The following is a 12,012-nucleotide window of genomic DNA, read 5'->3' on the forward strand; positions in this document are numbered from 1 at the left end:
TCAACGGGCAACAGTGGGCAGCTAATAGGGCAGTAGTTTATAGTGTCACCTGGATCAAATGGGGGCTTTTCCAGAAGAGAAAGAACCAAGACCTTCTTCCAGGCTAATGAAAAATGTCCAGAAGTCCGAACATTATTCAGGAGATCAGTAAGATAAACAGAGATCGTCCTATGCAGCACATGAGGTGGCTAGGGATCGAAGGAGAGCCTGACTTAGTAGTCTCCAAAAGTCTTGTCATTTCTGTCTTCAGTGAAAGGAGTAAAACTACCATGAATACTTAGGGTGCAGTCACCATTATCGTGCCGCCCCAAAGGAGAAGTAGAAGAGCTCAAGGAAACAGCTAAGGAGGTAGCACCTCGATTGGAAGAAAAATCATTATAAATGCTGTTTACCATTGTTTGAGAAAACTCTGCTGACTTGTTACAGAAAGTTTGATCAGAGGTGAAAATGTAGCTATTTTTGCAATTTGAGAGTGCAATAACAGTCTTAAAAAGATCTCTTCTGGAGTCCTTAGCTGTATTAATTTTTTCTGTATTGTATTTGTTTTTTCTCAGATTAGCAGTGTTTTGTTCTAGTTTATAATGAGCTTCTATTTAATTTTCTCTTCAAAACTGTTATCTTTCCTTCATCTCTGGTTTTTGGCCCTGCATTTTTGTTTCAATTTTACAGCTCAGGGGAATACCACAGAGCAGAGGTACTTTTCCTATGTTTGCTTATAGTTTTTTCTGAAGCTAGTCAAGTGACTGCAAAGGTGGCATCTTCTGTATTATTATCTAGTACTGGAATAGGATTTTTCAATGCCCTTTCAAGCTCAGAGTTATCAATTTTTGCCAAGGGCGGAACTTAGTAGAATGTAGAGAGTTGAGAGAGCCATATTTATGGCTGGAACTGTGTGTTTGAAAACGACTGCACTATGGTCCAACCATATCAGAGGTAGAACATTGTCAAAGCTCAATTCCGGGTAGTTTGTGAATATCCCATCCTTCGTGTGATTAACCTTGTGGTTAGGTTAACTAACTGACTGATGTCAAAACTGCAAAGGCAGCTGACCAAATACTCAGTCTCTATATTTCCTTCAAGCTCTAAGTGAATTTAAAGTCCCCCAAAAGGGTAAAGTTGGAAAACTCCATTTAGGACTCCATGGAGGTCTGAACGGATAAAATAAATCTGTCTCTCGGACCAGGTGTACGATACAACAAAGTGCCATTGAGAGTGATGATATTATTATTTGAAGGCAAAATCAGAGTTTCCCCATCCAAGTGAGTGGCAGGACTAAATGTGGCTTCCCTTTCCCGCTTACCCTCTATAGCTACTCTATAAATATCATAGCCTACTGGAATTGCACTCTGACGAGGTGTCAGTCCAGGTTTTCGTGAGGAACCTAATAACGGGGCATAAGTAGCCACAAAGTTCACAAATTCATGCCTCTTTTTGATAAGAGATTTGGTGTTCAGTAACACACAGATAAGCAACTCAGCTGGGCATCATAAAACCTGGGTAACGTGTGGATTTTAGCAATGAAATGTTAATACCACACCAGGTTGGGTTGAGGCAGAAAGTATAGTTACACAGGGAGCAACTAAATAGACTAGATTTGTGTGTTGCAATTGTAGGTCTCACAGCAGTTATAGCACATATAAGCAACCCCTAAGGTAGAACTTAGTTAGCCCCCAGGGCAGGGTGCAGTGTATTTAAAAGGTTGGATATGTACTTACAAGTTTAACATGTCCGTGTAGTGAAAAACTATTTAATGTGTTCTACAAGGCCTATCTCTCCCACAGATTAACAGTGGTGGTATCTTGAATCAATCTTTAAGTTTAACTTCCAATTGGGAAAATATAGAAATTTGGAGTTTGGTGCATTTGGACTCACAATTTAAAATCACAACTTATGGTGAAGTTGGATTTTAAATGCAAGTCAGAAAATGCCACTTTTAGAAACTTGCCATTTTCTTACTTTAACTATTCTGTACTTCTGCCTGTCTCTGGATAGACATCTGGAGTAAGTGATAGTTGGACTTTGTGCATCCCATCTAGAAAGTCACACACAAAGGAAGTTGGGTTGTGGCATTTGCATCCTGATGGCCTATCACCCACTGATGGACCTTCCTGGGCTAGATGGGAGGGAAGAACTGACACTTATAACTGGAAAGAGTTGTGCCTTTCTCCTAACATTGAGCAGCATAACTTACTGTAGAGTGTCTGGAGCCAGAGAATGAAAGGCAGGGTCTTGGGCACTTCAAAGGCCTTTCTTTGATGTCTCCCAACTTCGAAGACTTAACTGGGTATAAGTACTAGACCCCAAACCCTACCAAATCAGTACACTTATGGATCTGAAGGACATTCTGCCAGGAAGAAGTACTGCTGTGCTGCCAGGAGGGACTGCCACTCTGCTCCACTGCATTGCTGCGTTGGCCTATCGCCCGAGATATGAATGTTTAAAAATTCATTTCTCAGGTTCTACTTATTGGATTTGTGCTGTGTTGGTCTTGTTTTACTCAGATAAATATTTGTGTGGAGTCTTTTTGTGTTTTTTTCACTGTGTTACTTTAATTTAAGTGTTACACAAATACTTTACACATTGTCTCTTGAGTTAAACCTTACTGTTCTGTGCAAAGCTACCAGAGGTTGAGCACAGGTTAATTTAGGGTGTATATCTGACTTATCCTGACTAGGATTGCAGTCCCTACATGGATAGTGTGCATATCTCTTCCAACCAGGGACCCCGTTTCTAATAGCTACCGTTTTGCATTGGTCTATTGTGACTCCGCGATCACTCCCTATGGAGATGTGCCCTTTGAACAAGTGCAGAGTTTCCATTTTGTTCAAAACCTGCTGGCTCGAATGCCTAGCTGGTCAGAGTGAAATTATGACTCCAAATAAATATGACTGACATGCATCTTACGTACAGTGGTTCCCAACCTTTTGACTTCTGAGGACCCACACTGAATCACCATTGGAAGCAGTGGAGCCCCAAGAAATTTGTATGATTTAAGCTTCAAACATTAAAAAAGTAATTCCCCAAACATATACAAACAAGTACACACCGAACAAATGCTAACTTTTCAATGGTTGGTTTTATTTAGGAAACTGAATTCTCAGGTCAGATTCTACATTTCCTAAACTATTTGTTTTGATTTTCTAGGTACAAAAGATCTGAGAAAGCTTTTTCACATAAATATGTGATGGGAAAAGGAAGTGAAACCATGAGGGCCTCTCATCTCTCCATAGCCTCTCTGTCACATGTAATTCATTTGTTTTACAGCACTTCTCATACCAGTGAAATATATTGGAGCACTTTACATGTCACCCACACTAGTAGACATTTTCTAAGAATGCTTGGTCTGGAGAAGCACAGACTCAGGAGAACACAAGACAGTGGTCAGCTTTGATTTTAATAATGAGAATGTATTTCTACGCAAGCAAATCTTTTTTTAGCAGCATAAACATATTGAAAGGCTTAGAAAAAATATAACATTCTAATTTGTGCCAGGCAGTTTGCATGCAGCTCTGTGATGGTAGTTCAGAGCTCAATGTGCTAGATTACAATTGTAACTTGTGACCTGCACACTAACAAAACAATCTCTGTGACTAAAGCAGCAACCCACTGTGCTATGCATATAAAATAATGTTCTATGCATGACAAACATTCTTCTTTAGGTGAGTCAAAACTGCCACTAGACAAAACTGCCATCGCTCTCCAGCAGGTACATTACTTACCGGAAATATCTTGATGCTTTTATTTTTGCCTGAAAGCTGATGGATGTAGAAGGAACTTTGCATTACTTTTAAAACTGATGTACACATGAAGTAATAAATATAAAAACACGCACAAGTGCCTTCTTGCCAGCACAGGCCTGCGGGCCACCTGGGAAGTTGTCACAGAACTCTAGGGGTCTGCTGACCACGGTTGGGAACCGCTGCTTTCAGTTTACTATTTACGGTCTTTACCCTCCTACACAAATATGGGTTTCAGCACTTGTACCCCCATTTGACTCAGCATAGATTGGCTTGAGAGACATCCAGAACAGTCTTTCCACCCATTTCACACCTATGCCCTTTTATGGGTGGGTCAAGACTTTGCCAGATACTAAACATATAAATGTACATATTTCTGTTCACATTGTGGTACTAATATTTTGTGCGGAACTGTCAAACAGAATCATTAAGTATGGCAACTCACAACTGAAAGTCTTAGTAAGTCTTTCTGGCTATATGGCATTTTGTGGCATGGGTGCAATCAAATTTATCTCACTCTATGCAGGATCATACATGGTCTGAGTTTTTCCCAAATGGCACCAGTTTTTGGGTGGTAATCTATAGACATATTAGAGGAACTGAAAAAGGGATGGTGATTTCTGAGTGGGTGGTAACATTCTGATTCTGTTTCAACACAAATGATTTTAGGGTGCTATCTACCCATGCTGAGGGAGTCAAGCATAGTTGGCCACAGGCAATGTAGAAACATTAAAAGCAGTATGATATGAGCTTAGAAGTGATCTTTGTACTAGTAAGGATCATTTTCCATAGTTTCTTCAATTTCACCTAAATCACTGAGTTAAAAGATGTTCTGTTTCACATTGCAAATAGTTCATAATTTGCACTCATCACATGAAAAACTGTATCCCTTTCACCAGTTACCTTTTGGTCTGCTTCCAAGCATGTATCTGAAAAACAAAACCATATTGTTGTGAAAAAACACAGTATTGACAGAGTGACTTGTAAAGAGATAAATATATGTGTCTTTGAAGAAAACTTCTCAACTTAATGATTACAGGTGAACAACAATGGAGTTGTGTCATTCGGAGCCCCATGCCCCCAGTACACACCAGATGCTTTCCCAATACAAGGTTTTGTTTTTGTGGCTCCATTCTGGGCAGATGTTGATGTAAGGAATGGTGGAAAGGTCTACTACAGAGAATCCACCACACCAGGCTTGCTGCAGAGAGTGTCTAACGACATCAACAGCTACTTCCCTAACATCAATTTTCAGGCAACATGGACTTTTATTGTCACATGGGACAAAGTGTCATACTTTGGGAGTGCATCAGACAAGGTGAGTGTTAGACAAAGTTGTTCAATTACTACCATATTCTTTTTTTGGATTCTGGATATCTGGTACTTGTAGATCTTGTCAGCTGGTTGCAAGTTTCATTCTATTTCTTCACTCAGATTTACCAGATAGACTCAGGTTCACTACATCAGAGAACATTGTATCTATTGATTTTTTTGCATAAGATGATAATAGAAGTTAGAAAGCATAGGGATCAAATTATCTCTAAATTCTTGTTCGGGGTAATCCATAAAAATCCAGCACTACTTTGAGTTAGGTTTATTATTATTTTTTTAATTTGCACTTGTTGAGGCAGTTGTATTTTTCAATAACAGCCACTTAAGTGTCTCTAACATTTACTATTTAGGCACTGCTGGTGTTCAACAACCAGCCCCACCTCTACAATTATTAAATTGCTCTTCTAACAGGTGGAATTTCTATAATGTTGAGGGACTAATGAGACCTCTTTCATCTTCATATAGCTATACTTTCCATTCCAAAATTATGAAATTCAGCATTGTATTGTGTCCAAGACTGGTGAGTAATTGCAAGCATTTACTAGGGGGTTCAGCTTGCAGGTATTTTCCATTGTTGTTCTACTGTGTACTGTTATTTTCCTGTCAGTTTATGGACAGTAATTTTAAAATGACAGACATTTCTAGGAAAGTAAGTCTGTAATTTAGTCAGTGGGATCTGACCAGAAATAAATTACTGTTTTTTTGGGGGATCTCCTACATTTTGGACCTCTGCTTCGAGTGAATCTCCCTAAATGAAAATCCTACTGTAAGCTTCTGTCTAAAATGGACTTGAGCTGCAATTGTCAATGTCTACTGTTGAACCCGGCCTCCTCTGCAAGGTCATTCCTAAATATTATGCCTTTCTGAACATGTTTTGTTGGTCTTTAGGGCTCTTCAAACTTTACCACTGCTAACCAGTGCTAAAGTATTTGTTTTTTCTCCTTTAAATGTAGCACAAATGGATTCTACCTATTTGGCACATTTAATTTACTTGTAAGCCTCTAGTAAAGTAGTTCTACATATGCTCAGGGCCTGTAAATTAAATACTACCTGTGCACCTGCAACACTGACTGTGCCTGCTACTTATGTAGCCCTTTAAACATGTCTCAGACCTGCTATTGCAGCCTGTGTGTGCAGTTTTAAACTGCTATTTTGACCTGGCAAAATAAACCTTTTGCCAGGCCTAAACCTTCCTTTTTAATACATATGTTACTCCTAATGTAGGTCTTAAATAGCCTATAGGCAAGAGTGCAGGGTGTTTGAAAGGTGGGACATGCACCGTTCACTTTTATATGTTTTGGTTGTGAAAAACTCTGAAATTAATTTTTCACTACTGCAAGGCCTGCCTCTCCCATAAGATAACATTGAGTTACCTTATTACATTTAATAAGTGGTAATTTTCAATTGGGAGCAGGTGCAAATTTCAAGGTTGGTTCTAAATAATTGTAAGTTAAAATCTTTTGTTAATGGAAAAGTTGAATTTTAAGTCACAAATTTGAAAATGCAACTTTTTTAAAGTTGACATTTTCTTGTCATAACCATTTGGTGCCTGCCGGTAGTATCTTGGGTCACATGACTAGCTATAGCTGGTAGTTGGTCTTTGTTTATTACTCCCAAACAGTGAGGCAAAGGGGGAATAGGTGTTGGCAGGATGGGCCATCCCTGACTTGATAGCTGGTTGGAGCAGACTACAATTTATATATACCACAACATATTTTTGCTTGAATGCTGTTTTGTAGGCATTAGTATTACAAAATCAAAAGGAACCTTAGATTGTAATTACCTACACTGCTAATATGACTATTGTGAGTTGCCATAGTACATGCATAATCCTTACCTAATGCTGGGGAAAAGACCATTTTCACTGGAGCACTTTTTCCAGCTGCCACGCATTAAGAGAGGGAGAACAATGCATTCCCAGAAAGGGTCTGACCCATGCCCACATCTGTTTTCTATGTCAATAGCAGCTATGGTACTTTCAAAGCTACTTTCAAAGCCTCTCCATGGTCGCAATTTTGTGCTTTTCTTGCCCAGGTGATACGCCTACCCACAATGTGAGGTAGCGTTTTTATCAGAAGAAGTCTGGGCGTGCTGGGTGATAGTAGCATTGCATTCTCTAAAATGAACTTTCCCTCACAGATTTCCTTATACCTTTACAATATCGAATATGTGGGAAACAAATCACAAATCTGTTCTGGTTAAGTTTTGTGAAAAATGGTTAAGGAGGCTTAAGTTCGACCTACCCCAAATGTCAAATAATCTCTAGCATTCTAATGGGAAAAGGCATGTCAATGGGGTGACTAAAGTACAAAACATTGCTAATGACTTTTCAGCCTATTAATCAAATCCCAGGCCAGAACCACTTTCTGCCTGTGATGAAAAAATAACTGAACTGCTACCTTCTTATGGCTATTCTTGAAACCCAAGCAATCACATTGCTTAATTTCCCCCTCCCTAGAGTTGGACATGTTGTATTCTGCATAGCTGTTTTGTCTTTGGCACAACCTCACTGCGCACATTCCTCTCAGGGATTCTTTGCTGCTTTACCCAGCCACCAAGTAGTCCTCAAAGAAACCCATTTGCCTAATACTTTCCAGGCTGGGCTTTATTGGAGCCCAGAAAAACTCTAACATTAATACTTTGATGGTGACATTCAGTATAAGAAGCTAACAGAATGGCATAAATATGCTTTTTAGAAACAGAAACTAGACTTTCTATGAAATGTACATGGGGCAAAATACTAGCAATGCCAAAATGATTATAATTCCACTGAGCTTCTGCTTAACATCTTAGTAACCATCGGAAGCATTTGGTATTTTCATCCATTTTTTGTGAGGCCCTGTCGGAGGCTGGCCTGGCTTATAGTGGGTACCTTGTGGTACTTACACCTTTTGCCAGTCCAGTTATCCCTTATTAGGAGATTAGAGGTGTTCTAGAAGCTTAGGCTGATAGGGGTAGCTATAGCAGAGCAGCTTAGGCTGAACTAGGAGACATGCAAAGCTCCTACTATACCACTTATATCACTAAACACTATATCAGAAGAAAACACAATACTCAGAGTTACTAAAAATAAAGGTACTTTATTTTAGTGACAATATGCCAAAAGTATCTCAGAGGATATACACCCTTAGGAGGTAAGTAATATACACAAAATATACACACACAAACCAAATCAGGTAAGTAAACAGTTAGAAAGTAGTGCAAACACTGTAGAACACAATAAAATGCAATAGGGAGAAATAGGCCTAGGGGCAACACGAACCACATACTCCAAAAATGGAACACGAACCACGAATGGACCCCAGGCCTAGTGTAGTGTGTAGAGGGTCGCTGGGAGTGTAAGAAAACACTAAGGATGTCCAAGATACCCCACCCCAAGACCCTGAAAAGTAGGAGTAAAGTTACCCTACTACCCCAGAAAGACAGTAAAGTCGAGATAAGGGATTCTGCAAGGACAACAACTGACTGCAAAACACTGAAGACGGATTCCTGGACCTGAGGACCTGTAAAGGAAGGGGACCAAGTCCAAGAGTCACGCAAGTGTCCGGGGGGGCAGGATCCCACTAACCCCCGGATGAAGGTGCAAAAGGGCTGCTTCCGGGTGGAAGAAGCCAAAGATTCTGCCACAACGAAAGGTGCTAGGAACTTCTCCTTTGGTCAGAGGATGTTCTACGGCGTGCTGGAGGAGGCAGAGTTGTTTCCACGCAGAAAGACTGCAAACAACCTTGCTAACTGCAAGAGTCGCGGTTGAGGATTTTGGGTGCTGCTAGGGCCCAGGAAGGACCAGGAGGTCGCCTCTTGAGGGAGGAGACAGAGGGGCCGTTCAGCAACACAGAGAGCCCACACAGAAGCAGGCAGCACCCGCAGAAGCATCTGAACAAGCACTTAAAAGATCTGAGGACGGCGGTTGACTCAGAGCAACAAAGGAGGGTCCCACGACGTCGGAGTTCAAATCAGCGAGTTGGGCAATGCAGGACGGAGTGCTGGGGACCTGGGCTAGGCTGTGCACAAAGGAAGTCTTGCAAAAGTACACAGAAGCTGAGCAGACCCTAAACCTTCATTAACCCTTCTTTACACATCCCTTAATCCCTTCCTTTTAGTAGTAGTCTCCATTTCCAGCCACTCCTCTCTGTCTCGCCAAAAATACAAAAATACAAAAATGAATGCATAACTTTGCAGGAGACCTCAACAATAGGGCAGAGATCTCTGCACAAAGAAGATCGGAGAGATTTAGACCTACACACAGAGGTTTGTTACTAACATTTTGTACTCCTATTGCAGTACTGCTAACCATACTACAAACTGCAGTTAGTGAATAGGCCCCAAGCTGTGTATTTTGACTGTTCAGATAAAACAGCAGTGGCTACCTCAAAAAGTTATGGGAGACATAGCCCTTGCAAGATATGATAATATGCTTTAAAATACGTTGATGCAAATTAGCATTTCCAGAGTAGTTTGCGTAACCAGTCATATATTTACATGTGCACATGTTGTTTTCATCAATAGCAACAAAAAAAATCACACAAGTCATCAATGGATGATGGTGATTCCAATGTATACAGCACAACAAGCTACCCCAAGGATTTGCACTACACAAGCAATACCAGCATTAAAATGATACACAAATGAATCATATATTATGGGTACAGCTGAGTGGCATCTATGGGAAAATACCAGTCCACCGCAGTATGAATGGTCCAGGATTAGTGACCCAAAATGATTAGGTCTGAAAACACTAGACCTAATTTTACCTGGTGCAGATCTGGACCCTGTATGAATGTAATAAATGGAAATGAGCACGGGTTGCAGTCACAAATACAACCCAATCTCTGTCCGCTCCCCCAGCACCAAAGAAGAAGCAGACAACAGCACCTAACTATATCACAATCTCATTTTGCCCCAAATGCCTTCTGCACTCACTTACCTTCATCCTCATTCCATCCCTCACATTTACCACATACGAAAAGTGGTTGTAAATGTCAGTGGAATAGTCCAGAGAACCTGAAAAGAACATGCAGAATTTATCCTAGTATTCCTGAATCTAGATTATTAATACCCCATACCAGGAACTATAAATCAACATGAACCAGATTTTGGAGTTGGAAGTAAAGGTCCAAATCAAAGGTTACCGGCTTCCAATATCTACATACTTGTAAGCAGTGGGTTTTCGGCTGCAGATGTGGCAGAGGTATTTGGGAGAATCCAGTACCCAAAGTTGACTTTTACCTTTAGGAGTTGTAAAGGCTGAGATTCCACCTCCAGTGCTCAAAGTACTCAATAGAGAATACGCTTCTGTTTTCCACTCATGCAAATGGAGCAATAATTCTTCGATGGCAACACAAACCTATGTGCAATGAGAATTGTTTGCCTTCATTGCAGTACATGCACAGAGAGGATATTTATTAAGCTGTGGATGTGTAAAATATGTGCCAGTATCTATGATATCTGGAAACAAATCACAGTTGAAATTGCAGTTTAGGTGAGACAACTGGCTTAGCAGAGGGATGAGAAAAATGCAAGAGGCTTCAGGCTCTCCTACCCTCATGACTAGCGCTGGATTGATTACACAAGGGATTTAGAGCTGCCAATCATCTTATTTTGGTCTCGCATGTCCCTAACTACTGACCACAATGTAGTTGCCAGCCTCCAAGCATGACTTGCATTCTCACTGTCCCTCTCGACCCTGCATTCATCATTGCTCTTTCATGCACTTATTATTTTATATTTCGTACGTAACTATTTCACAATTAAACACGTTTTTCTACAACCATTAACAGACACAGTGAAGTCAGTCCATTTGTTTTTTCGGTTTAAAAAAAAAAACATAAAGTACAAATACAATAATACAACAATAAATAGCAATTACATACAACATTAAAAACAAATATTGAGTTAATCTGGGCATAAAGTAATTCCAACAATCAATATACAACTAACATTGGTATTAAGCCCTACAACAAATCAGTTCATTAAGTGAACTGTGCGTAACATGAAACTACTTGCCCACCATATTACGCAATCTTACTGCTGCCACTATAAGTCTCTATACTCCAAGGCATGCCCATTTGAACTGTAGTAATTGTAAGTAAAATAAAACGGATTTACACCTTGAGTAATTACAGGATGGAGTGAGGCTTCCGGCCTTGACCAGATTGACAGCCACAACAACAAAGGGGCAATTTTTATAAAATCTTCTACATATGATAGCTCCAGTTCCGAATGGCACACCAAAGTAGGTGCACTCATGGAAACAAAGAGTATCCTTCGCAGGAAGGAATGATCACCAATCTGTATTCATGTGGTATTGTAGAAACCCCCGATACCTGCACCATACGTAGCCACTGAAATGCATCTAGCCTTATATATTTTAATCATCTCGTTCAAAGGGGAAGAACCCAATTTGGCTGCAAACTTAAACATAGCAGCTATTGATTGTTCAAATTGAGTCCCCTTTACTTTAACCAGGTGCCCCCACATTTGTAAAAGTTGTACACATAACAACATAGTCATACTGATGCTCAGTTTACTAAAAGTGAGAGGTAGACAGCCTCTTTTCGCCTTGGATGAAGATTCGGCCACTGGTCGACGATCCCCAAGCCCTGTTAAATCCGTAGTGCACATCTGAAATAATTCCTTTCTCATGGCCCAAGATTCTAAATGATCTAACAGAATTCGTCCTAAAACTTTGCCAGTGTAGTCAATGAAGAGAATAGGACAATAGGTGCATGGATCAGCTCGGTCCACCTTCCTGAAGATCAGGACAATAACTGAATTAGACTAAGGGGGTCATTCCGACCCTGGCGGTCATAGACCGCCAGGGCCGGGGACCGCGGATGCACCGTCAGCAGGCTGGCGGTGCATCAGGCCAATTCTGACCGCAGCGGTAAAGCCGCGGTCAGAAAAGGGAAACCGGCGGTTTCCCGCCGGTTTTCCCCTGGCCTGA

The 12,012-nt window shown here is 40.6% G+C and overlaps 1 protein-coding gene across 2 annotated transcripts in view; it reads left to right on the forward strand.

Moving 5' to 3' along the window:
• LOC138246421 (alpha-tectorin-like) overlaps positions 1–12,012 on the forward strand; it is a 119,352-nt gene that overhangs the window by 66,554 nt on the left and 40,786 nt on the right. For both annotated transcript variants that reach the window (XM_069201029.1, XM_069201030.1), the window contains one exon: positions 4,777–5,055. In XM_069201029.1, the coding sequence (XP_069057130.1) occupies positions 4,777–5,055 (279 nt within the window). The remainder of the gene's footprint in view (positions 1–4,776; positions 5,056–12,012) is intronic.

Source organism: Pleurodeles waltl, chromosome 7 (assembly GCF_031143425.1).
Source record: "Pleurodeles waltl isolate 20211129_DDA chromosome 7, aPleWal1.hap1.20221129, whole genome shotgun sequence".
Classification (NCBI taxonomy): domain Eukaryota; kingdom Metazoa; phylum Chordata; class Amphibia; order Caudata; family Salamandridae; genus Pleurodeles; species Pleurodeles waltl.